Source organism: Xiphias gladius, chromosome 10 (assembly GCF_016859285.1).
Source record: "Xiphias gladius isolate SHS-SW01 ecotype Sanya breed wild chromosome 10, ASM1685928v1, whole genome shotgun sequence".
Classification (NCBI taxonomy): Eukaryota; Metazoa; Chordata; class Actinopteri; order Istiophoriformes; family Xiphiidae; genus Xiphias; species Xiphias gladius.
In genome coordinates, this window is record NC_053409.1 from 15,550,273 (window position 1) to 15,578,041 (window position 27,769).

At 40.0% G+C, this 27,769-nt stretch overlaps 4 protein-coding genes across 4 annotated transcripts in view; 3 read left to right on the top strand and 1 right to left on the bottom strand.

Annotated features, from left to right (window-relative positions):
* The window catches only part of fancm (FA complementation group M), a 40,385-nt gene extending 22,641 nt beyond the window's left edge, over positions 1–17,744 (bottom strand). Inside the window, exons 1-4 of the mRNA XM_040137099.1 lie at positions 17,022–17,744; positions 16,775–16,947; positions 15,775–15,852; positions 15,471–15,629 (exon numbers count right to left, since the gene is read on the bottom strand). Of these exons, the coding sequence (XP_039993033.1) occupies positions 15,471–15,629; positions 15,775–15,852; positions 16,775–16,947; positions 17,022–17,685 (1,074 nt within the window). The 5' untranslated portion in view covers positions 17,686–17,744. The remainder of the gene's footprint in view (positions 1–15,470; positions 15,630–15,774; positions 15,853–16,774; positions 16,948–17,021) is intronic.
* soul3 (heme-binding protein soul3) lies at positions 2,447–13,268 on the top strand. Its single transcript, XM_040137102.1, has 5 exons — positions 2,447–3,010; positions 8,540–8,634; positions 10,232–10,373; positions 10,528–10,711; positions 10,884–13,268. The coding sequence occupies exons 1-5, from the start codon at positions 2,761–2,763 to the stop codon at positions 11,053–11,055; spliced, it is 843 nt and encodes a 280-aa protein (XP_039993036.1). The 5' UTR covers positions 2,447–2,760; the 3' UTR covers positions 11,056–13,268.
* A 217-nt stretch (positions 17,745–17,961) lies between the features above and the next one.
* iqcc (IQ motif containing C) lies at positions 17,962–20,406 on the top strand. The gene is made up of 5 exons (XM_040137767.1): positions 17,962–18,078; positions 18,323–18,466; positions 18,584–18,959; positions 19,654–19,775; positions 20,223–20,406. The coding sequence occupies exons 1-5, from the start codon at positions 18,037–18,039 to the stop codon at positions 20,256–20,258; spliced, it is 720 nt and encodes a 239-aa protein (XP_039993701.1). The 5' UTR covers positions 17,962–18,036; the 3' UTR covers positions 20,259–20,406.
* Positions 20,407–21,519: 1,113 nt separating this feature from the next.
* dcdc2b (doublecortin domain containing 2B) lies at positions 21,520–27,591 on the top strand. The gene is made up of 14 exons (XM_040137747.1): positions 21,520–21,818; positions 21,998–22,049; positions 23,608–23,678; positions 24,336–24,467; positions 24,679–24,813; positions 24,973–25,012; positions 25,195–25,260; positions 25,431–25,599; positions 25,741–25,850; positions 26,010–26,078; positions 26,419–26,490; positions 26,619–26,696; positions 26,806–26,883; positions 27,028–27,591. Exons 1-14 carry the CDS (start codon positions 21,535–21,537, stop codon positions 27,088–27,090), a joined length of 1,419 nt encoding a protein of 472 aa, XP_039993681.1. The 5' UTR covers positions 21,520–21,534; the 3' UTR covers positions 27,091–27,591.
* Positions 27,592–27,769: the final 178 nt, after the last annotated feature.

Below are 27,769 nucleotides of genomic sequence, written 5' to 3' on the forward strand. Positions count from 1 at the left end.
CACACACACACACCTCTCTAGTTAATTGACAGGTTGTGCACAAAGTGTGAATGTGTATGCAGTGGTCAGGGCCAGATTATGAGATAACACAGAACCAGATTACTGAGGTCACTGTTTTTGTCTGGTTGTAATGTGGAGTGAAATGACAAGATGTGCAGAAAGGAAACTGTGTGGGAGTTTGGCTACAATTTCAGTATAACACTAGTGTTTGCCTGTTTTCCTACACTTTGACTTACACCTGTCGAATACATTTATCATGTCATGAAGTGTATTTATACTTGCAAGAGACAAAAAAACATTTTCGAAAACACTACCTTGAACAGTACTACAGAGACATAGGGTACCATTTTTTTCATCTGTTAACAGTAACAATGGTAATGTATTAAGAGTAAAAATGATGGTGATACACATCTTTTATATTAATGCTTAACGTAGCACCGATAATATGAGGTGGGTTGTAGGTTGAGGATGCATGAGTGTCAGGTGTAAGGTTCTCATGAAAACAGATAAACAAATATGTGTAATCAATGTTAGATTTCACAAGGCCAGCAAGTTTATTAAAAAGAGGAGAAGAGAGGACGAAGGCCAAATGACAACATCGCTGAGAGAAGCATCAATGAGCATGCTCAGCAGGGGCCAACAGCTGATTGGTTGAGGGGCATGGAGCTAAGTGACGTGGGGAATCAGTGAAAAGCCTGTCTGTAGGCAGCTATTAATAACAGAAACTACGCTGAGCTGAACTCTCACTCCTGTATGTCAACAATGCAAGGGACTTCTTGGTGTGTTTGTGTGTGAGTGTGCATTTTAAAGCTTACCTCGCCATCAATGACACTTATGAGGGGGGGCAAAGTATAAGGAGAAAAAAAACAGGGTGTTTTGCTCAAATGAGGTGTCTCATTTAAAATTTCAACGTGCTGAATCATGTGGTAAAACTCTATTTTTGCGGCATGGGTGCCGTTGTAAATCAAAATGTAATAAATCGACTGTGTGGATTTATAAAGAACAGACATGAGGACAAAGACAATGTGTGTTTCTGTGTTTTCACTGTGAAAGTGTGTTTCAGTGTACGTGTGTCTGTGTTTGCATGCATTTACTGTACACGGAGACTCCCTCGCAGACTATAGAGGATTATATAACAGCCTCTCTACGTGCGTGTTGAAGGGTGCAACATGGTGGGTGGCTATTGCAGTGACACAGATCAGGGGAAATCCTGCGTAGTCTGTCCCCTAGCGCACAAGTTCATGTTTGTTTATTATCCTCTGCCCGGGAAATTTTTTATTCATCATCATCCACATTAAAAGACTACCACACACCATACATCATTATTTAAAATGCATAACTGTCCCTCTTTTTCAGGTCCTTAAAGCTTAGTTCGTATATTACAGCATTCTGCAGTCATGGCTTTCACAGACGTGTGCGTGCACATACAATCCTGATTCAGTCCCTGCCACCCTCTACCACTGGGTGTCCTGTTTTCAAGGCATTCATCAGTTTCTTAAAGGGTCTGGATGCAAATATTCACATGCAGCAAGGTGTCACCGTTACAAACAGGGTGTTACAGACATATAAGCCAAAGCTGTCACTGTAACTGAATAAATACATCCAAAAGAGTCCTTTTTTAAAAAAAAACTGTAATTAGATAGTGACAGGAAGTCAGTTAGTGTTATTAATTGTGGGGCATAGATTTTATTTTATTTTTTTTAAGTATATTGATGTAAAAGGTTAGTAATTAACAAAATGTTATTATATTGAGTTAAATATTTCGCAAAATGTTATCGAAAAACTTTGCTGTTTCATCAACCATGGATGGTTAAATGAATGGTCATATACAAACCAATACTAAATGCTACTATACAACACTAGACAAAGCAAGGCAGCGTTATTTGTGAAGCACCTTTCAAAGAGAGGGGCAATTCAAAAGTGCTTGGCTTAAGGTGAAGAAATGCATTTGAATCACAAATTCAAAAACACAATAAAAAGCAAAATAAAATCACAGAGAAAATAGTAGACCAGATAAACAGTTTTTAATCGTAAAATGCCAATCCAGCTTCTCAAATGTGAGGACCTGCTGCTTTTCTCTGTTTTATTTTATTGTAAACTGAAAATCTTAGTGTTTTTAAGTGCTATTTGAAGCTGTCACCTTGTGCTCCGGGGATTTGCGATGGACATTTTTCACTATTTTATATATATATATATATTTTATAGTCTAAATGATTGATCATTTAATCAATAAAATAACCTAAAGATGAAATGATAATGAAAATAGTAAGTAGTTTGCAGCTGTATGTGCTTCAGATACACAATAAATCGGCATCTGTGGCCACATACAAGAGGTGCATTCGGAAATAATAACCAGAAGAGTGTGTGTGTGTGTGTGTGTGTGTGTGTGGGGGTCACGTGGGCTGCCATCATCTCCTATAAACATCGCATTCACCTCCGGATACGACGAGGCAGGCGTCACGCTGTTCCGCACAGGCGAGGGAGACGACTTCTTTCATGTTTTTAAGCGAATAAAAAGTACACCGAGCAAAGGAGTATGGCTCGTTTAAGTCAGATATAGTACAGCGAATGTAAATATGGCTAAATGCGTCGAGAAAAGCTTCCTAGTGTTTGGTTTGTTGACCAGAAAGTAACGGTTGTCTCACCGGGGTCCGAAAAAAAAGAGTAAAGCGACGATTCATGAGTAATTGTAGCTTTTCTTATCTAAAGTCAACCCTTTGAGGTGCTTTTCCTCGTTAGGTGCTAGTCTTAGGAACAGAAATGGACCGAGGCGGCTGCCAGATGAATGGCGGCGGCGGCGCCGGTGGCGGCGGAGACGGCAGCGGCCCCGACCGACACGGGATGATCACACTGGAGGACCTGGAGTCTTTTTCGGAAGACCAGCTGTCAGACTCGGGCAACGGCAGCCTGGAAGAGGAAGGAGAGACCATGGAGGAGGAGGAAGACCCGAACCGACTGTTGCATTACTGGCAGGACGTAGCCAGGGGACACCAAGTGGAAGTTTCTCAAGGTAAAAAAAAACAACCCTAAATGTCGAGAAAACCTACGACATAGTTATTTTGCTTAGCTAACTAACAAAGAACTAATGTTTTTGTCCGAGCCTTCCTCTTTGGGATATTAGCCTTCACACGAGGTGTACAGACAAGTAAAAACAACAACTAACAACGCGTTCGACTTAAGTTAAGGTGCTTGGGCTCAACTTCCTCAAGCCATACCAACGTGTACATTGACCTAGTTTCCCGTACCAGACATACTTAAACCAGTTCCAGCCAGGACAACACATCCCCAGCCCTTAAGACATCTCATGTGTTTTAACTTTATTCAGCCGTATTGTCATGAAAGCATTAAATGCAAGGCCAAACTCTGGCGCGCACAGTCAAAAAGGTTAAACTCCTATCATGCGGACAGGTTGTAATTTAAAGGGGAAAACTGTTATTCGTCCCTGGAGGGATTTCTGGTGGGTCACAGAAAGATGAGAAATAGTTAAGTTCCTCCATTATTTGAATTGCTGGATGTCTGTACAATAAAAGAATTACTATATACTATAAATGCTATATGTTGTCTTAGTTTACAGAGCTTGTAATTAGTCTTTGTATTGGTAGTTCCAAATTTCTACCACAACAAAGATGTTGCAGATGTGTTTGTTTGGCCCACTGTATGAAAATGGGGTCTCTTGTCAATTGCATATACTTTTTGAGGCCCTTTGAGGAGAAACAACTGAGAAAAACCACTGTTATGCTTAACGCTTTTGCAAGAAGATGGGGTTTGTAAGGCACAGCTTTCGCTCAAATCCAGTCGGTAAAAATAGCTAATTGTGTTGTTATCAGACATATAATAGCTAGTAAGTTAAAAAATTTCAATATAACAGTACAATATCACAGACTTTATAATAATGTGGTAGTGTTATTGCTATAGAAGTATTGTATAATTACTAAAGCAGTAATAGTATGGCTAATAGCATATTAATACTAGAGACTGTGGTGTTTAGCAGTTAACAAACTCAATAGAAGATGAATGGTATTTTGTGACGAATTCAAAGTGCCTGAGAAAAAGAAAGCAAAAACATTTAGCAATTTATTACTAGGCATTACCACGATGTCTGCTTTTTTGTCAGGCATATTGCATCTCATTAAGTGTATGGTTTAACATTGTTTGTAGGTCTCACATATTTACTGCAGTATGGAATATTGAATTCATTGAATGAGCGCAAGAAAAAAAAAAGCACATTATTGCAGTGAACACACTGTTGACGGCCGCATCAGATGAAAGGCTGCTTTGTTTTGATGAAAAATGCAAATAATATCTAACAAATTAGATAGGCTGTGATAAACACTGGGCGTCATATGTTAATTAAGCAGGTGAGATGTTTTTTCCTGCCTTTGAGTTGACACTACTGTATATTCTGACACAATAGTAACTCGATGGGGTTACACGGGTGTAAAAACAAAATCAAATGTTTACACGACTGTATTAACACTTTTATATTGCCACTGTCTGAGCTTAGCATAGTACAATAACACCATTGGTCTTAAGATGACTGAAAGATTGGAGATGATCACCTTCCCATGATGACAGGTTCTGTTTTGTTTACTTCAGTCTATGGCTGCAGCTTCACAGGTAGCATGGCATGAGGTCTTTGTTGTTTTGAATTGATTGGATTTGTAACTTTAAAGGTTAATGGTTGCCCTTAGAACATTATAACCTTCTCAGATTTGAATACTGCAGTGTGGACAATTTAGAAAAAACTAGGAAGGTGGAGCAGTCTTATTACTTTGCCTGATCTACCCATTCTGGTGGATGGGCACAGGGATCACTAAGGAATACAAAGAAATTTAGCCTCTGGTATGCTATGCACCGACCCCTGTGACAAAGATGGTGGTGTGTAGCTCCATATGTCCATGCGTTTGTATGTCTGTGCCCATGTGTAATATGTTTGCAAGTTAAGTGGAATGTGGTCAGGACTGCTCAAAGTTGAACTGCTGTGCAGCCCCTGAACCACTGAATGTTTTAAAATGGCCTGTATTGTGTATTTCCCATTTAAAGTCTTTGTGTTTAATTTGAAGTGGTTACTTTGCTTTAAAAGAACAAGCGCATTGTTATTATAAATGTTTGTTGTGAAACCACTTAATAGAAGGGGACAAAAGAACTGATTTGAGTCACTGATATCGCCATGGGTTGGTCTACAACGTCTATTACTATTCCAACATTTTCTAAGCTAATTTTTTTCTACTAATATACTGCAAAAGTACCTGAATTAATTTTTACTTTTTCTGTGTCTTCAATCAATGATCGATTTTGTCGACTTCTACCTTAAGGAGTCAGATTTTACTATAGAAGTCTAGACATTGTGCACAGCTGGAGACAGCAACAGCAATGGTTTTGAACTCTGGAAGCTTCCAAGTCACTGACAATCACAGGTCTTGGATACACAGACCTGGACAATGGACCCATTGACCCATTGTCAAATTGACACCACCTGGTAAGGTTGTCTGTCGTCTAACTCTGTGAGTGCCCAATGAGAATTCAGTAACACACACTGTCACATCTTTGTCCCTCTGGCCTCAGACCAGAGCACTAATTGAGGACTTAGTACAAAATCACTTGCTGGGGCTTTCTGACTCAGGGGGGGATTATCTACCTTGTCTGCCCTGGTACTGAGGTTGTAGCTGCCAAATCCTACACTACAATACTGTAGCTCAGGACACAGGCCAAGGCCACAGTAAACTCCTTTGCTTTAACTGGGATGGAGTCAGATGGAGTGGGGTGAGGTTGTTGTTCAGTTCGTCATGCAGAAATGCAGCAAGCTACTGAGTGCTTTGGGCAGTAAGAGCTATTAATGCTACAAGTGTAATCCCACTGAAGCTACTGACTAATTGTTTTTACAGTAAAGTACCTTTAAAAAAAAAAAAGCCAGAGAGATACCACCCACATTGTTTATATGGTATCCATGGCAGTAAATGTCAATGTGGCATACAGCAAACTAGATGGCTGTAAACACAAATTTAGGGCACTTAAAACCCATCTATACTTTTTTTTTTGTGTATCTTCGATTCTTACAGTACAAACTACTGATACTGTATGAAAGTCCTTTACAGACTGTATGATTTTTCATGCTGTCTCAGTAAAGGTCTTTTCTGGAAACAAAGATTATATTATTTGCAATGGATATGCACAGTGGCTCACTATAAAAGGAGGTCAAAGGAGCTGATATCATCAACTGATGTGGCTTTATAAAGGATGGAATTTATTGCTTCAAAAATTTAGGGTGAAGCGCTCTCAAATGGCCATTTTTTTTTTTTAAATTTCACTTCAGTGAACACCAAATGAACACTTAATGAACAAAACTGACCTTGTCTTAGTCTCTCTTCATAAATATTGACAGTAATAATTGCCTTAGCACACCCAAGAAACTATAAAGTAAACAGCAGTATCCTCATGCCAAATAACACAGACCCTACTTAATTGCATGCTAATCTTTCTATCATAGTAAATTGTTGTAACAACGCTGACATTTTTCCATTTTGTCAGTCTGTTTGAAACAGAGTAATTGAAAACAATGTTAGCATGTGTATTTGGCCTGTTCCCACCAGTACACAGTGGTTTTGCTGTTTTATCATGATGGGTGCCACTGTAAGCAAGTGTTAATATTACATGCCATTCAGCACCCTGCAGTGGTTGTGAAAGTATGGAGTCAATCAACAGACATGTAATGTAAAACCACAACAGGCCTTAGTCTTGTCAAGTTCAAACCATTTTAGTTACTGTATGGAGCTCTACCTAATGATGTATTTAAAGTTGACATACATGTGTTTATTGACAGTACTGCAATAGTTCTTACATAAGTTTGTATTTCTACACACCTGTTAAAGTGCTAAAGTACGCATAAGAAAAGCCACAAATAGAACACATACTCACCACTTATTATGGAGTATTGAACTCCAGCCCTACTTCGGGGTTTGCTGTTGTTTGACTAAACATCTGCTCTAGTATATATTTTTGCATAAATCCTTTTATTTCAGTGATCTTTCTAAGATTAGATGCAAACGGTATTCTTTTCACATTGTGTACAAAATCTGTATCTGTTACTGTTAATGAAATTTATTAAAACATTGTTCCTATTTAAACAGACTGAAGGGGGATGTGACCACACGGGCTTGTATTGATTAGAAATCCCAGGTACAAAAAAAGTGCATGCGTTGCCTGGGCGTGTCAATTGTTCTGCGTCAGCACTGAGCGGCTCTGGAGGTGATGCCATAAAGTGAGTTAGCTTGTGTGTGCGTGCGCTATGTGCCTGCATGTGTGGATAACCACGCAGTGCTTAAAGCTGCGGTTTCTTTTCTTTACTTCCTTGTCACTCTCATGGAAGACACACATATGCAAACGTTCATCTCCCTTAATCAATGGTTTACACTGTAACCTTGATTTCACGAGTTCCTGCTAAATGAGTTTAGATGTACGCACTTGTGTACACACGAACCCTCAGCTTTCGTTTTGTCAAATGATTGATCACCAAAATACCACGGATTCCTCTGACCCAAATGTCCTCCAAGGTATTGATTGACAGAATGTGATTAAATTGGGTTCAAATTGAGTGCCTTGTATTTGACGGTTCAACAATGGAACATGATGCTGTTATTTATTATGACGTGGTAAGAGGGTTTTTTTTGTTTATGCTGTTAATGTTTGACGCATGTATGTGGATGAGTTGCCTCTATGGTCATCCTGTAGTATTATGCAGTAGGGTCCACATTACATTCATTATAAGCAGCTGCGGCTAAGTTATAATAATAAAAGTGTAATAAAAGGATCTCTAACAGGTTTGAATTCCTTTGGTTGGAGAAAAGCCGCTCTTTAAGTCACAGCTCAATAAGGGAGATACATAAAATACAGTAAAACTAATACTGCCTCTCTGTTAATGCCAGTTTAGACCTGGCCTCAGGCACCTTTAGTCTGTGTTCTCTCCATCAGCTCTAATAAACATTACTCTCGGCGACATCCTGGAATAGTGTTCCGCTCATTGCCTTTTCTCACACAAACTAGCAACATGCCAGCAGATTACTGGAAGTGAGGATGTTTTATATAGATTAGAGAGAGGAGACTACAAGTGTACATATGATGTGAGTGGAATAAAGTTATATGGAAGTATATGCACTGTATGTATACTTTAAGTATGTGAAAATCATAGGAGAGGTTGCACATAGCCTCTTTAATGTATTTTAATGGTCTTAACATGCAGACCCAAAACACACAGTACCAACAAAAGAGGCATAATTGCATTTTGTGAATGTCAAAAAAACAACTTTCATTCTTTTAACTTAGAGGCAGCCAAAGTTGGCATCTGATTTCGAAAGAAATGGTTTTGGCTGTCCTTGTCAAACTTAAATATACCGTGACATCAGTAAACACATAAAGAAAAAAAAAAACAAAGGAGTAGAGTATTGGTTTGCTCTTATGACAATGTTTTTGTTCATGTCCACAATACTTTATTTTTGGACGATGGTTTAAACTGACCAAGTACTGTTTATCTATCTGTTGACAGATATGGCAGAACCTATTCAGCAGCTAACCAGCAACAACCAAGGGCGCAGCTCTAGAGAATATGTCCCTTTCACTCTCCTTGCACGCAAAGAGAAGGTATCTACCTGACTTTTACTACTTTAACCAAGACAAATGATTTATACACCCTCAGCCTGTGTAACTCATTTCACACATAGTCATGTTCTATATGAAAAGGGAAAAGCTCAGTTAGCAAAGACCTAGTTTAATGTAGAGAAAACTGTCTGCACCTGGGACTAGATCTGCAAATTAAGTCCTTGCATTACAACCCAATCTTTAAAGAGCAGCAGTTGAAAATCTTAATCATCCTGACAGGACTACTAGAACAGTCAACTGCTGGATACAAGAAGCTCATGCAATGCAAAATGTCTGAAATTGAGTAGCTGATAAAGTCAACTGCATTATATGAATCAACAAGGATACATAAATAACTTCATGATGAGATTAAATATTTCATTTGGAGGAACAGACTATTCTAGAGCCCCTTTTTTCTGCCATTCCAGTTAAATTTGATTTATCTGGTTGTTGGTTCATTTTTGGTCAGAAGTTTCCTGTACATTAACATTTTTTTGTGTACAGATTATGATGCCTGCATAACAACCTTCATTTTATTGTTCTAACCAATAAAAAATTGGTTTTATAATACTGAGACACACTTAATAGCATCTCTATAAACTTTAACACCTCGTAATGCACATAGAAGAACATCAAATAGATCAGGCCTCGTGATAAACAGAAGACTGAGGACGTTACCAACATCTCTGTCAGTCTACGAATGCATAGAGATCCTCTGTGTGATAATGGGTCAGCTATTTATTTTCGACAAGATAATCATGTCAATACAATAAGCCTTTTAAACTCTTTAGGGGACTGTATAAATAAAGAGGGCTAATTGGTTTAACTTGAGTTAATTAGTTCATTAAAACTTGGCTGGACACCCCGGTTAAACAAAGGACAATCATGGCGCTCTATTCTTAGAGCAGGTTTCAGTGCCTTGTAAAAGGAAAGCACGTTGACAGCAAGCAGACCTGAAACAGTGGGTCATATACCAGAGCTGCAGTGGTCACAGTGCATAGACAATGTCCAAATAAAACCACATCACATACCAATATACTTTAAGACTTCAGCTTATTTTCATCATCGATTTATGTACACACCTATTGTATATAAATATTTATCAGAAAAGTTGAAAGATATCAATCAAACAGGACTGTTTTAACCTGAAGTAAAATTTTCAGGGTATTCAATAGTAAGTAAAAGACACCAGGATATTTATTGGCAGTATGTAAAACTTACTGATTTATCTGATTAATACGGGATCAAAATCACAAATGAACCATCCATATTCACATTACGCCACCTCACTTGTGAAATTCATTTTGTCCAATAGAGGCATTGTAAATCTGTGGGAAAATTGTCACATACGGCATGTCACTTCCTGCGTATGCTCAAAAAGCCGAAACACTGTATCTCTTGAATGATTTTAATTGCAAGTAGCAGTGATTAGTGATTAACTTCCCAAAAGTTAGAACATTTGCTGGCATTTTCAGTGCCATTCTCCACTTAAAAATCTTACAAAAAATCTGTTTCATAAGGATACTTAATTCAATTTAACACAGTATCCATAAGGTTATAATTCTCTCTCTCATGTCTTTCGTCATCTGTACTTTTGCAGTGTGGGGAGCTGCTCTATGAGAAACGCCACTACGAGAAGGGTCGCTGGGCTTGTATAACAATGCGTGAGGACACTTACGAACAGAGCATCTGTTATGGTTTTATGAGGATAATGAGATACATCTGCCAGCAGAACTCTTTAGGTGAGTCCACGAGCAAGGGACCATTCATGCAATCAGGGTCTGGCCTTTTGAGGCCTTGTCCTCCTATTTAATTTGCTGATGATCATCTCCAAACTAATAATTTTTCAAGCCAGCCCGACATGTAATAATGACAGCTGACGTTTTGGTCATCCAGGTGACTACTTGGGCATGACACTCCCCATCGTGACAGTGATACGCACAGATGAGAACCATTCTGTAGTCTCCAATGATGTCACCGTGGCGTACTACCTTCCTACCGAGCATCAGGCCCAGCCCCCACAACCTTCTGACAGCGATATCGTCATAGAGAACTGGCCCTCCACTATTGTATACACAAGGTCAGTAGAGAATAAAATAAATATGACAAGTTTCTACTATTCTAACTTAACTACCTGCCCATTAGTACTCAGAGATATCATAAATTTGTGAATCGGTTATCAATTTGTGAATCGGTTATCAGTGGGGCCAGAATGAATGGTTGGCTTGTTGTTGTTTTTTCCCTGCTTCCAGGGCCTTCACTGGTCCCACCAATGAAGTGACCATCATTAACCAGATCAATGCCATGGCAGAGCTGCTAGACTCCCCTGATGTGTGCGTCAACGACTCGTTCATCGTGGCCGGCTACACCAACCCTGCTCACAACAACCGTCAGAATGAGATCTGGTTCCTAGAGCGACACTGAGGGATTAGGGGATTAAGCGGCATCCTCCTATCTGTGACCTTTAAGCCTCATAAAGACTCCCTTAACACTGCCCCAGCTCAGCTACAGCCTCAGGTGCATCATCCTTTTTAGTCACCACCTTTACCTGAAACGACCATCAGCCTAGCACACTCCAGAGCAGTTGGGTCTTGATAATAAAAAACAAAACAAAAACTCAGCTCTACCCTCAGTGACTCTACCCCTCATGTTCATTTAGATACATCCTCAATTCACCCATAAGAACATAACTAAACCACTGCCATACTTTCGTGAACACAAGCCAGATGCTAAGGTGAAAGGTAGCTTTCATCTCCTGCTCTTACACTGAGATGACTCAAACCTTTCTTAGGCACAGTGCTCTCTTGTTAAAGTTGAAATAGTTTTAACTCTTAGCACCCCGTGAACACAATGACCATTGATTGCTGTCAGAAACATGCAACAGCCTGTCTTTTCCACAGCAGAGACAGGCTCCCCTTGGACATGCAGCCTTATTGTCCTCCTTTTCTATTTGTTGCACAGGTTCAATGTCTTGTCATGTGTGGTGAAGGTCAATGCACAACAGAAAAAAAATTAGTTCCTCTGCCATTCTTTAGTTTGCTGAGATGATTTCAACTCTGTCACTATTGATCGGCTTTTTTTTGTTTGTTTGTTTGTTTGTTTTATTTTGTTCTGAATCTCTGAACTACATAATTCACTACAGGTTTCACTACAAGTCTATGCGATAACAGTCACACTGCATATTTTGTTTTAACAATGAGTGCAATATTTACCAGATCAGATATTAACCAACAATCAACAACCCAGTTATCACAATTTCTGGGCTACTAACCTAACCCAATGTAAGGGTGTGTTCAGTCGCAGGTATTGTGGGTTGGGGGCAGCATGCAACACAACCTGATAAACAACGTCCAGACCAGAACTGGTGGCTTCAGTCATAAATAAGCTCAACACAATAGGTGACAATAATTTAGAAAACAAACGCATAAATGTAACATGTTAATTTGTGTTTGTGCATGAATGTACAGCAACAGGCAGAGGGTGAAAAGAAATGTCACACTTCTACGTACCAATGCTGAAAAACTCACTGATTTACTGCTGAATGACAATCATAAAGTACTTATATATAGTGTACATTCTTTTCTCTTAAGAAAATGATGTAATGAAGTCAATTCATTCCTCATATTTCAAGCCGCATTCACACACAGGAATACTTACCAATGTACCTCTTTCTCATGCTCTTTCTACTTACTACTCTGTGTCAGTGAGTTTGCATTCACTACTGTATTGCAAATACCACTGCTGCTGAGTAGTGACAATGCAACCAAGAAAAACAGAGCACAGAGAATATCTTTACTGTGATTACTTTTTTTTTTCTTAAATAGACAAAAGTCAAATTCTGTTTTAGCTAAAATTGTTTTTAATGTTCTATCACCAATCTAAGAGGAGTCTATAAAGTCAGAGTGAAAGAAGTATGTATGTTTATCTTCACTATATTTTAAAATAAAACCTATTCAATGCAATGCAACAGAAACAGAAAAGCATCAAACCAGGTACACCTAGAGTTCACAGTAATGTAGTAATGTTTCTGCTTTGGAAATGTACATTAACTGCTTGGATGCCAGTGAAATAAAATTAGAAGTGAACTAGCGAAATCATCACTGTGTGAGCATTTTTACCAGGATGGGGGCATCCTATGAAGTGCTTAGGGAAGCAGTTGTTGAGGCCCATTAAATGTGTGTAAAATTCAGTTAAATTCAGCTCAAATTCGAGAAAATTGGTTTCATCTCATTTAATCCACGAAAAAAATGTAAATAAAATTGACAGTTAAAAGTTTATTATTGGGTTGGGAAGGTTGCCCAGTCTTAAAGTCAAGCACCTTGGTTTACATCAAGACATCCAAAACCAAATAACATATTTTGCATTTAATGATTGAAGAGTTGGTATGATATTCTATGACAACTGTATTGTGTCAGCACTTACAAAGCCATGATACGTTTAGGTTTGGTTTCCCTTTAAGAGCCTGGTTATATGGGAACATCAAGTGTGAGGTTTAATTTGTTTTCATTTATTTTTGCTTTTTTTTTTTGTTTGTTTTTTTTAGTGTTTTGCAAAAATGTGCTGTACTGTAAAAATTCAAGTGCAACAACAACAAGAGCTACTGTGGTTTTCTTTGTTCAATAAAAATGTGCTTGTCTCCTGTCTTTTGAAATCTACAGTGTTGCCTGGTTTTATTTGGCACATTTACGCAAAACACACGTTATACACAATTCTGTGTGTACTACTGCAGAAAAGTCTTTGAATAAATGATCTTCATTAAAATGGTATAAGGGGCTCAGGATAAACCTATACATTTTGAAAGTAAACTTGATTGATTTCCTCTCTAATTCTTGAGTATGCATCCAATCTCAATCTGAACCTGAAAAAGGTTAAAAGCCTTTAAAGGCTCTTAATGAAATCCCCCAAAGTTTTTTAATGTGGAATATAGTTCATAATTTATATTCCTACTAATGCAACAACTAAGCAGCTTCAGCGTCATACTCAGCATTCAAAGCAGTACCACAACAAGCACAGTAGGTTTTGTTTCACACTCATCTGTCTGTACCAATTTACTACAGAAAATCCCTGAAGGGATTCCTGTTTATGGGATCAAATGTGGCAAACAAAAGGGGTCACACCCTACTTTGTTCTGAGACATGTAGCATAACCCATTTCACAAGACGATCTAATGCAGAGTTACTGAAGCACAGTAACTTGATGACCTCTCACAAGAGGGACACACACAGAAACACAATAACACTACAGTAGTGCTCATTGCACAATACAGCACACTGTATACTGTGTCTGACGGAGATACTGCAAGAAAACAAGAGGAAACACTCATAATTCTCATGATTAGCAGTCTGAAAAAAATAAATACATATTACAGAATATTCTAATAAAAATGAAAAACTACACAAAAATTGAAGCTGTGTTAGTACATGAAATTGTTTTTCTGAAAGTACAGGTTCCTTCCGTACAAGTTATTTTTCATTTAAATGTAATACCAATAAAACTTATGCCCTTAATTACACAATCAGTTTCCATAACAACACAACACACTGTGTGGACTTTATGATGGATATCTCAGCACTGGCTTGGACCCAGTGGCCTAGTTGCTCACTGAAATTACCCGCATTGTCTGTAAAACCGCCATCCAAGCTCCATCAAAATCACAATACTGAAGCATGAGAAAAGAGGAGGCTACTTTAGTCGTTATATGGACGAACACTGGTCTCTGTATAATGGCGGTGAAACAAAATGGGCCAAAAACTGCGAGAAAAACACAACTAACCCCAAAGAACCTGTCTGCATGACTGGTTCATTTTTCTGATTTGCCCAACAATCGTTAAATTCCACCTGTATAACTGCAGTAATGGTCATTTTACACCCCATTACAGAATTATCTCTATTTTTTGTGCTGTCTGGTCAAATTAAGGGACGGCCATGGGACATGGAGTTTAAAAAGCAGGTTGCAGACACCTTCCAGTCGGGAGGTAAGATGAAGAGAAGGTGAAAAATGAAAGCTAAAGTCACAAAGAATAAAAAGGGAAAGCTCTGACTATTATTACAAACAATCCAAGAAGAATCAGAAATGAGGGAAGAAAAGAGGAAGAAGACCTAAAAGAGCTAATATACAACAGGTCTAAACTTTCAAATGCAGGTGTTACATTCCGGCTGTCCACCCTGCTGACACAGATGAAGTGTAGCTGCACATTTACAGTACAGCATACACAGCAGTGAACCAACCCCCAAAGGACAGAGCCTGTTGGGTCCGTCAGTATTCCAGAAAGTCTATCAACACTGAAAGCCAGACCACCAAGTGTAACAGGATGTTGCTTTCAAGACAAATCAATCCATTCAATAATTACTGACCCAGTGAGAACCAAACAGCGAGAGGAAAGACGTGTGATGCAGAGAAAAGGATTACGGCTGAGGATTTTTTAACAACAGGAGAAAGCAAGCACTAACCACAAGATGGTAGCAAAGCACTTGAAAAACAAATGCCACATGCTCTATATAATGACAAAGCCAAACCAAATACAATCCAACGGGGGGCAGTTTGAATATAAAACTAAGTTTTGTTTAAGTTTGAATTTACTTGACAGCTTGTGTGTTTGTGTATTTATCATTGATATTAATTTTGTAGTGAAAACATCATGGACAATAAAGTCTCAAATATCAATTAACATTTTGATCTCAGCAAGGAAGAAATCCATTCTTGGTGCTTGGCTTTGTATGAAATGTGACCTTTTTCAAATACCCTAAACTCTTACTGTTACGTCAGGTGTTAATTTGTAGGAAAAAATAAAGGTGTAAAGGTGTTTTGCCTAATATGATGCATCACTGCATGGGCCTACCTGCAGGTAGCGTGCCTGGTGAGCAGAAAGGGCCTCTCCCAGAGGAACCACCACTTTCTCCACGCTGCGCTGATGGGAATGGGCCCGGATGTCTGGGCTTTCTTCTGAACGTAGCTCAATGTGGGATATGAGCAAATTTGAGATTACCGACTGCACCGACTGCAGGGATGGAGTAAGAGAGGGATGGTGGAATCAGATTTGGGAATAATTAAATTGAGATTTCTTTATTTTTGTTTTCTTAGAGCTCATGAGACCAGAGAGACAAAAAGTATCTTAAGGCACAGATACTGTATATTGTTCTTACCTTTGCATCTCCTCCTGGAGTTGCACTAAGGGCCAGGATGCGGAATTGCAAAGTCTGGCTGCCCAGCTGTCTGATCACCTGAGTAACAGGGAGAGGAGCAAGTAGAGGACATTTCTAGCACGTTATTTGATAGACCAAATATTTAATGAACTAAAAGTGTTAGAATGCAAACCTAAAGAGGCATCCCTGCTAGAAAATAAATACTGGCCATTAGATAAAGTCCTATGGGTAATTTTATATCACAATGTGGATATAAATAATAATGCATTAGGTTTTCTGGAAAATCAATTGAGAAACAGTTTATGAATAAAGTAACCAGATGAGAAAGTTAATTTTGATTACTCCAGTGAATTAAAATGAATTAAAAACCGGACAAATCATGGTACTCCATTACATTGATGCAAAAATCATGTACAAATTGCCAGGAAGCAGCCCTGCTCATTGATTTCCATTTTCCACAATGGTTTAGTAGCACAACAAGCGATGTTATAGGGATAGCTACCTTGGCAAATTTTGTCACTTCACCCAATCCTACTAGGAAATAAATTAATAAAAGTGAATGATGTTTCACACTGCTATCAAGATGCTTCGACTGCCACAAATCCCAATTCTAGGTAGCTGCAGTTATAGCTACAGCACCTTCACTGGTTTGTGAACGTTCAAATGATACACTGAGTGAAGATATAGAGCACTGAACAACAATTCTATCTGTCGGTAATAATTTGCTCCCTAAGTCTTTTTGCAACCACCTTTCAAGTTTATAAGGGTGAGTTTTACATAATGAAGTAAATTTTGGAAGCAGGGAAACCGCAGGATTGGAGGCAAAGGTGAAAAGTTAAGTAAGTATTTTGGGTGGATTATCACTTTAAAAATCATTTTATTGCAGGTTCATAATCAGAACTGGACTTGGCAAGTAAAATATCACCTGCAAATATAGTCAGCAGTGACATACAACTGAACTGAATGGGAAGCTGTGATCATCAGTGGGAGGTTTGTGTACCTGACAGTAGGCGTGGTTGCCCAGTGCTTTGTGGGCTTCATCGATCACCACACACTTGACCTGCTGAGCCGGGCAGGTGTCTCTGGACAAATCATTCACCATGACCTGAGGCGTGAGGAAGAAGACGCGCTTGGACCTCCAAATCTCCTGCCTCTGCTTCGCTGCTGTGCTACCTGTGAAGTGGTATGCTGTCTTGTTAATACTGGCTAAAAGATGAAAGAGATTTTTTTTCTTATAATTTTTTTACCTGTCAACTCAGCCATGTGTGCCTGTGGGATCCCCATCACTTTATAACAGGCCTCGATCTGTTGCGCCACCAGGGGTTTGGTGGGAGCCATGAATACAATCTTCCCTGATGGATACCAGCGGTAGAAATTGTACATAACGACAGAGGCTATAAAGGTTTTTCCCAGACCAGTGGGAAGACACACCAGTGTGTTCTGAAACAGGGCAGCCTCTGATATCTTCAGCTGGTAATGCCTGATGGGGTAGTTGGTGGGGTAGATCCATACCTTAGCTGAGGAGCTGTCAAAGCCAGGAAAGTCTGGATATGTCTGCCCACCTGATGGGATGGGAGAGAGAGCACTGCTCTCTGTTTCTACAGGGTTGTCATCCTGAAAAAAGTTTGCATGATCAAATTGCAGGCCCTTTTCAGCTTCGTAGACAGCAACCATCATAATATCATCGTCGTCATCTTCATTTTTATGAGCAAGTATGGGGTCCTCTGTCCTCACTGGGCTCTCTGGTGAGTATTTGGACCCCTGTCCTATGTCATACTTGCTTGGGCTTGTTCTGCGCCGTCCAGCGGCTTTCTCGCCATCTTTTTTCGGTTGAACAAGTTTGTTTTGGGAAACGGCGGCACCCCAAGTCTGGAACAAAGTCCTCTGATTTGAACCAATACTCATTTTCATTAGTTGTGGCTAAAAACTTAGAGAAAAAGTCCCATGTGACGAGCAGCAACATTGCAAGCTGAATATAAAAACACAAGGCCACTTCCGCTAACGATTTTTTCAAAATATGACACCACGCACATGAGGACAGTTTTTTTCCAGTTATTTCGGTCGCATGAATAAAGTTCCTATTGTAAAATTGTAATTGTATTGTGTTCGCGGCAACATATCAAGCTAAATGCTGAAAGTATTTACGTACGCAGTTCAACTTTACAAGAACAAGCTTTTAATTTTTGAGTTTGACACCGGAACAAAATCAAGTTTGAGTTCCTCTCCCGCTTTTCGCGGTAGCGCTGTCATGTTACCATAGCAATGGACAGAGGCAAATGGGAGAAGATACTCACCCATTTTCAGGTAATAACGTTACCTAATTAGCCAGCTTTCAAGTTGTAAAGCGCAAAGTTTCGTTTTTATACCCACGGCAATTTGCAGCCAATTGTTTTTTTTTGGGTGTTTTTTGCTAGTTCGGGATGTTTAGCTACTTTTGCTAACCCTTGAAAACAGCTACTAATGTTGGCTACAGTAGTTAGCACTGGCGTAACAAATAATACCGTGACTATAGTTACTATTACTATAGTTACTCTCCTCTCCTCGGTAGGCACGTGCACGTGGTTACTCGGTGAGAAACGAAGTCCGTCGTGCACGAGAAGACTTTGAAGACATCGTGAAAGAGATTGATGGAGGCTTGACCCATCTACACTGGAGGGACACGATTATCCCTATCCCTCACTTCACAGACACTGTAAGTAACTGGAACTGTTATGAGAGTGGGATTTAACACGTTTTTCGATACTTTTTTCATGTTTTTTGTTTGTTTGTTTGTTGTTTTGGGTTTTTTTTTTTGCTCATGCCTCATCAGGACGGCCCGTTTCTACGACCCTGCAGCGCTGATAGCAAGCCTTCAGATCCATGGCTAGATTTTATTGCCAGTCCCCAGAATACAACAGCAGCAGCAGCAGCAACCCCCTTGTCGCAGGAGAGGGAGGGGGGTCCTGGTCTCCCTCCAGAGAAGACAGAAGCTGAGAGAGATGATTCAGAAACCAAAGGTCAAGCCTGCCTTTCCAGGAACTGTTTCCCAAGCGGCCATGCTGGAGGAGATGGGGAGGGCCAGAGACAGAGGGGCATGAGGGATCAGGATGGAGATAAAGATGGAGGGGTGATGGAGAGTACAGGAGACTCCACCTCCGTCTGGAGCAGTTTGGAGCTGGATGTGAACTACACTCACTCTCGCCAGGGTGAGAGTTGTGCACATAATGCTAGTGAACCCTGTTTATTTTGCCTGTATATAAAGTGTTTTAAAAGATTTGAAAAGAGAAAACTTTAATTTTATCTGGTTTATCTGTGCCTCCTTATTTTCACAAACAATTAAGCCTATAAAATATAAGGAACTGTGTGAGAAAAAGCCTGTTTCCGTTTCCAACAGATGTCTGCATATTGCTTGTTTTGTCCTGCCAACATTCCAGAACCCAAAGATATGCAATTTACAAATTACAATTTTTTAGACGCTAGAAAAAGTGAATGCATATTTTTGGCATTACTGACTTTACTTGTTAATCAGTTGCAAAACTTGTCTATCAAGTAATCAATTAATTATTTCAGCACAAATCTTGTCTAAGCACTAAAAATAATGTCCATCATTTTGTTTACTATGAAATATATGTCAGTTTCCTCTGTTAAATTATTTAAATGGATTCAAGAAAATTGTCCAAAGAGACAACATAGCATTGTCCACACGTTAGAATGTCTTACCACACTGGGAGGTTTTTACTCGTTTAAAGGGAAAAAGACAGGGGTAGAAGAAAAAGATTTCGACCATCAGTGGTAACTTTATGATGTGCGTAGATGGACTTCTTTCTGATACACGTTTAAAATGTCTGGTTTACTGAGAAGACCTTATAAGTCATTTTGAATTTGCCATCTCCCCTCCAGGTCCCCGGCAGTACTGCTCAGCTCAGGAGGTGCCACGTACACCGGAAGCCCTGCGTCTCCATAGAAACACTCTGACCATGGAGCTGGTTTGGCTCCAACAGGCCATTGACAGCAGGAAAAAGGTAAGATGGAGAAAAGGAGAGATGTAGTGTTTACATTCATTCGGCAGTGGCAGTCTCCTGCTGGTAAGAAATTTGCCTCTGCCGCAAGCCAGAATTTATTCAGTGACCTTGAAAATAAGTCAGTACAATAGGTCCAATAAGTAGCACTTCTCACAGAAAAAATACCTGCATTGTAAGTATCAGTATCAGAATATTAACCATAGTAAATCTGCAGCAATTGTCAGAACCAGAAGCTAATTATTGACTGCAATCAACCAGAAACCTGTAATGCAGCCAACATATATTCATAAACACAGATAGTGAAGCTATGTACATGGTTCAGTCTGCTTTTCCTAAAGTCTGGTCTATGCATTAAGTGCAGATATCTCTGGAAGTGTGCTCACCCAACCATTTAGATTTCAATGTATACCTTGACAGTTCTTTCCATTCTTTCTTCTTCCCCTACAGTACTTGTCACTGAAGGATAGGCTGACCATATCCTGAGAGCAGAAGTAATCTGAACTGGACTTAATAAAGTGGGACTGAAGGCCTGACTGCTGTCAGTCAACATAACGCACCCTAAGTTTAACCTGTTATTTTACATATATTTAAAGAAATTGCCTTCAAAAATTATTTATCAAGTGCATGACGAAACCTGTATAGTCTGTATGTTATTTGTTACTGTAAAGAAAATGAATAAATGTATTTTTCTAAAATGGTTTCTCTCTGTTGTTTTTCTTAACAAAGTGGTTTCACTTATATTGTCCTCGTAATAAATTGCAAGAGTCTGAGGTAGGAAAATACTGAATTGAAAAGAGTTCACAGGAGGATCCTTGGCTCTTAACGAGTGTGTTTTGTCTCACTGATGCTCAAATTTCCCATTTGGATTACAGTGATTGAGCTCTGACTAATCACGACCTGTTGATCCTACAAAAATTCACCTGAAAGTCTCTTATTAAGCTGCTGTTGTCTTATGGTATTAATGTCATTAAAAAGCACCTGTGGAAAGAAGCATTTAAAGGCTAAAACTATTGTTAAAAAAAAAATAGCATCCTCTAACTATTTCTGTCTTTGTTTTATTTTAAATGTTATATTGAAAAAGAGTCACTTCTGAGGATTTTCAGTAATGGCTCTGTCACCTTCTGGTTCTTACACCTGCTTAGTAATGCTAATATCCATGATAAATTTGACAGTTATTTTTTGGAAAATACAGGCAACTGGGTATAGAAGTTATCTTATTGATTCAGCTTACAACACAGCAACCCACCCATTCTCCTCTCCGTCTGTCTCTTTTGTTGTGGTTGCTGCCGAGGGTTTGGCCCACAAAGCCAGTCTTTGCTGGCCACGCTGCCATAGCAACCAGGAAATACTCACCGCCGTCAAAGGAGTAGTTTGTGTGTGTGTGTGTTGGGGCGACAGAGAGGAGCAGAATGTGGCGAGTGGGAGTCCAGACAGACCACAACAGAAGGGACTGATTTTCACCTTTGCCTCCAATCCTGCGGTTTCCCTGCTTCATCTTCCACCGGGCTTGGGATTGACTGAGCAGTGTCTGTATGGATCAAAGATGATATGTTTGTATTGATGTGTGGTTGTTGAACAAGTGAGACCTGTATACTGTGGAATGTGAATATATCTGGTGTATGAAAATGGTCAGTAAATACAACTCTGGAAATTATATGCATGGAGAGAATAATATGGTGTGTGTGTGTGTGTGTGTGTGTGTGTGTGTGTGTGTGTGTGTGTGTGTGTGTGGACTCTGGCAGGAAAAGCTGGCTCGGAGATGGCTGCCAGCACTGCAGCCACGACTGTCCTGCCTCCGGTGAAGAGCGTGGTGGTGTACAGGAATGGTGACCCCTTCTACAGTGGACGGAGGTTTGTGGTCAACCACCGACAAGTGGCCACTATGGAGGCTTTTCTGAATGAAGTCACCCAGAACATTGGTGCACCGCTTGCTGTCAGGACCCTGTACACTCCCAGGCAGGGCCACAAGGTCACAGACCTCCAGGATCTTCAGACAGGAGCCCAGTACGTTGCTGCTGGCTTTGAAAGGTTCAAGAAACTGGAGTGAGTACAAAAGCCATTTACAGGGCTGAGTCATTTTGGTGTACAGTTGCTCTTATAAAAGGCTTTCTGTCTCAGCAAATGAATTTAGAATTAATCCTATCAGAAGCTTTGGTGTTTGGAAAAGAGATAAAGTGTTGTTGGAGGCTTTTCTTTATCATATCTTTTGTCTTCATGTATAGCTACCTGAGCGTAGGAGCAAAAAAGCAGTCTGCTGCCTGTGAAGAAACCCAGGTAGGCTTTTATTTTCTCGTGGGGGCCGCTTCCATTTAAGGCCATCAGCACAGTCCATGACTCATTAATCCAAGTCTAACCAGGAGGAATGCACCACCAGGCCACACTTTGCTCATATCAAGTTGATCCATTTGAACTCCTGCCAAGTCAAAAATTAAATTGAGTGCAGGATTTTCCATTACCGAGGCAAGCTCATATTTGCCTATAAATGTGACGACACATTGTTATGTTGGCATTAGTTAGATTAGATGCACTTTGTGTGTGTGCACGGGTCAGCCTTTGCTTGTACCGTCCCATTGAGTCAGGGGTTGTCATGTAAATTACCGTATATAATAGGTTAATGATTGTGCTGTCCGTCAAACAGTCATTCAGGGCCTGCAGGGTGGCCTTTCAAGGCTCTCATGTGACATTACATTCAGTAATTACAGCTGGATATCGCCAGAGATCAGAAAGCCCCAGAGAGTATCAGAGGATATAATCGTTTCCAGTGAGAAAATTCTCTGAATGGATCTGAACCAACTGTTTTCTCCTCAGTGGTTAGAATTTAAACGTCTTCTGTAAAAAGAAAGGAATACAGAGCATGGTGTTGAAGATGGTAGTATTACTGTGTGCAGGCTGAAACGCTCTTAAAATTCACACAAAATTGATTTTAAAGCAACACACAGCCGAACACACACACACATACACACACAAAGCCACTCATGCTGACAAGTGCTCGCTTTGTATTCTGACCAGCGGACAGGAGTGACCGCTTGGTTTTTCAGATGCAGAGTGTGCTCTTAAGTCTTAAGCAATCAGTGTTACTTTTCTGCAAAACATAAAAGAGTGGAGAGTAATTGTGTGTGCCTTGGGTGTCTGCCATTTCGAAAGCAGTTTTTTTTATTTATTTTTTTTTATTGAGCCGGAGTCTTGGGTTTTAAAGTCTTACATGCCTGCGTTGTGGTTGCTGTGGAGCAATGCAGGAAGGGTGTCAGTATAAGACTGTGTGTGATCCTGCTGGTGAAACAAAGAGTTGTGCTTCTCCAAAGTGCTATCAGGGCCATGTGCATGTCTGGGCAGGCCTCATGCCCATATTCGCCTCCCCCTGCCTCCCTCTCTCCTCAGAGACACTGTAAATGCATTAAATGTCTGCCCCTTCAAAGTTAAAACAATAAGGGAAGAATATCCATATCTGGTTTTGTTCTGAGTTGATTGATTTATTCAAGCTAGGTTATCAGAAGCAGACACTGATATTGGCTCCAGATTTCATTGATATGGGGTGACAGCTTCAAGAGGAGCCCTCAGATCAGATACGGCTTGTGAAAATGCCATTGAAGGAGCCTTGAAGTGACGTTAGTTTCCATGGCTGCAGCATCTGAGCTGACATGAGCAGAATAGTTAGTCATTCATTACACATTTGGGGATAACTGGTTTTACTGCAATGGACGTGCAGTGTAATTGATTAGCAGGACTTTGAGGACATAAATCTGGTGAGGGGATTTTCAATATTACTGAGAAAATGACAATATTATGATGTTCTTCTGTACCGTGCATCTGATCTTCTGAATGTCCCCTCCAGACAAAAGTAACCCAGAGGCCTAATGTCTCAGCTAAATGGAGGAAGTTTATACCTGTACCTTGCATTATACAGTGAGTTGCACAAACTACATGCAAACACACACACACACACACACACACACACAAATAATTATCCTGAGCATATGTAGATAGTATCTGAGAGGAATCTCTTTAAAGCATAGGTTCACATTTTTTAAAGTTTGTCTTAAAATAACATTTACATGAACATTCTGTGTATACATATTTTATATATATATACATTTATACATACATATATACATATGCATACATTGACTGGAACAACATTTTGTACTGACACTACTGGTTCTGAGAGGATGGCTTCTGAATTTTCCTCTAGCGCCACCATGAGGTTCACATTTGTGGTTTTGAGTGAAATGTCATGACCACTATTGGATAGATTGCCATGAAATCTGGTACACACATGCATGTTCCCCTCAGGATGATCTGTAAGAACTTTGGTGACCCTCTGACCTTTTCTCTAGCGCCATCATCAGCTCAGGTTTGGCTGAACTGTAGAACGCAATCTTTCACAAAACAAGGGCGGTAGACTTTGTTCCCCATGTCTTACACTGGAATAACATTAGGAAAGGGCCTCATCATGGCTGGTACAGACAGAAACTCTTTCAGTGTCCATATGGGCACATGGGTATTTTTTTTATGACAAGACTCGAAAAAAATGCGGACCTCTCCTTTTATACTCTTGTTCAGTGTTTTCCGTAATGGAGATCTCCTGTGTCCGCCATTTCGATTCATCATTCCTCGGAACATGCAGCAGGATCTGGAGCAGATCCTGGGTCTGGTCACAGAGAAGGTCAGCCTAAGAACTGGAGCTGTACGCCGGTCAGTACCACTGACAGACACACACACACACACACACACACACACACACACACACACACACACACACACACACACACACACACACACACACACACACACACACACACACACACACACACACACAGACACACTGTATACTCTCTGTGGAATACAAATAGAGGGTGCGAGAGAAATCTACTAAATACATCTCTAACCCCGTTTGCTTTATCAGGTTGTGTTCTTTGGAAGGAGTGACTGTGTCCTCAGCTGGGGAGCTGGAGACTGGCCACTGCTATGTTGCCGTGGGAACCGAGCGTTTCAAGAAACTTCCATATGTGGAGCTGTTGGTTTCAAAAGCTACGGAGAGGTATTGTTATGCAAGGTCCTCTGTAAGTGTGCGTAAAGATGCATGTTTATGTGCATGTGTGCTGGCTAATCTGCTTTATAAAATAAAAAAATTAGTCAGCCAAGAGGGAACATGAACAAAAAGATACTGTGCACTTTTATGTCTTTCTTTATTTTGTAGATATTATGCAGGAAAGAGAAAGCTGTTGAGGAGAACTGAGGTACCTTCAGATTATACTGTAATTCACGCACTTTATTTTCACGTCTTAAAATACAGTTTTAGCATTGTTATACAGCAGCCTACAGTTCATTTGCAATTTTTCATGTCTGAATGACAGCACTCAGAAAATAACTATCTGAAAAACAAAACTGGTAAAGGACATCTTTTGTGTGTTTCTCTCAGAACAGGAAAGCGGAAAGTGGTCCAGAGGACCAGTACAGTGACTCAGCTCTCCTCAACTCCCCAGAGGTAAAAAACAATCCTTTTCTGTTTTGTATTCACACCACAGTAGCTATATTGCGACTGTTAATTTGTTTGGTGCATACCGTCTAAAACGTCCAGTACACTAGTGAGACATACACTGCAGAAGGCAGTTTTTTTTCAGCCTGTAATACTCCATTGTATCTTATGAATTTCAGTCAGATGGTCGGAGGGTGAAGTCAACAGGAGATGAAGCTGCACCTCCACAAGCCACACAGCAAAAGAGCAGGAGACAGGGAGCTGAGGAGACGTCTGTGTTCTTTGCCAGGCCGGTCAAGATCCGCAAAAACAGAGGACAGACAAAACCGCCACTCAGTAATGGATCTGGTAAGGAGCCCCATCAAATCTAACTTTATATACAGTATATGTCTAATTTAAAATCTCATGTCTTCACAGTCAATATGAGTATAATTCGTTTTTTGTTAACGAGTAAAGCAGCAGCAGCTTTTCCATTTCTGTTTGTTACAGTCCAGCCAAACGCATTTAGAGGAGCAGCCCGGAAGAGGAGAGAGGAGGTGCGAGGGGCCGAGGAGGTGCAGGAGGATGAAAATACGGCTACGGAGCTTCCTGTTGACCAGGTTTACTTAACAGTCATCTCTGTGTCCTTTCAGTCTTGTAACTGTGTGGTACAATGCTACAAATGATAAAATATCACTCAAGGAGATGTAATAAATTAACTGCTGAAAGTATATGCATAAAGCACTAAATCTAAATCCATCTCTTATTTCTTTTTAAAGAGAGTGGCAGAAATAGTGGAGGATGAGGAACCCAACAACACAGACGATCCTCTGCACAGCACACAGCAAGTAGGCATGACTCAAACCTTTTTTTTTTGGGTCCATGTGACTGTTAGCTTCTTATCTAAATGAAGAAATGGGACAAATCACTATCACGTTCATTCAATCTCAAGCATAGTGTAGGGCAATTTTTCTACATAATGGACAGACATTGAGGGTATAATTTAGAAAAAAAGGAACTATAATCAAACTAAACCAGTCCAGAAAGACACTACAAATTCCTGTGTTAGTATTCCTTCATTTCCATGTAAAATGCAATTATTTAGTCACTGTCGGAAACACAGATGATACTGTATTCTGCATGAGGGGGGGAAAAAAAACACATGAAACCCTTTCTGTTTTTCTCAAGAGACATGCAGAAATTATAAAGAGTGAGCAACACAATGAGAGAGAGCGCCCATACAAATATAATGGAGAACAGGTACAGTATGTGTGAGTGGGTGATTACATTTAATTAATCAGAATACACCTGTCATAATGAAAATGTTCTGTTTAATTTTTTCTGTATAAATGGATTCAAAATATATAATATCTTTGATCTATAAAAAGGCACAGTCATCTGAACAAAATGGTGTGGAACTGACAGAAAACTCTGCCAGGGCTGAGAAGCCTGCTGCTGAAATACTGGTACACACACCGACACACACTACCAACTGCTTGAAGCAATAAGTAACAGCTTACATTCAGTAGTACATAGACAAAAAGTAAGAAATCCAGGTGTCTTTCATTTCAAAAGGAACCTGAGCTGAAGCATACATCTTCAAAGTCAAGGCCTTCGTCATCCACCTCTCAGGGAAAGAACAGGGAGGAAAAGGCAAGTTTAGCCACCTCGCAACTTAAATCAGTGCACGGCAGTTCTTATCGACACCACCGTAACCAGGCCCAAGGTTATGGTGGTGTCCGCTTGATGTCCAAAATGTCCGCTTGATTTCTCTGTTTTAATAATTTTCTCCAACAGGAGAGCCCACAGGACGTCCCGTCATATACAGTAGAACAGAACCATCATCAGGGCGACTGGTGAATGATGAGCACAGAGGATTCATCAAGGTTGTCCCATCAGCGTAATGACCCTCAACAGCTGAGCCACAGCCAAAAGCATGGCAGTAACCAGGCAACTACTGCTTTAACATGACCTATGCAGTTAAATGAATATTGTATTTGATAGAACTTAAACTGTTGTGATGAGCCAAGTAACAACATTAATTTATGTTGTTTTCTTTTAAATAACTTAGTGGACAAAAATGTGAAGATGCTCAGATGAAATAAGTTCAAACACTACAGGAGATGGACACATTATCAGAAACTCTAGTGCAAGACACTACAGCCTACTGCAACAACTCCATGGGATTTTATTTGTTTTACAGGTATTTGACCATAAACCTAAGTACTGGACAAACTGAAATTTTGCCCTGATGATGGTGTTAGATGAAAAATTAGGGGGTCCCCAAAGGTATTACACATGAATGTGTGTACCAAATGTCATGGGAGTTCATCCAACAGTTGATGAGCCATTTCAGTGCCGGGGTAAAAGTCAGGGCTGTCTGATAGTTGTTGAGACATTTCAGTCTGGACCACAGCGATGGACCAGGTTGTCGTCCACAGAGCCACGATGCTGATTGATTGCATTATATTGTGTAAGTGTTTGTGCTATTGTGTCCACCCTGTCTCACAGGGATAATTCTGATGCAGATATTGAGTAG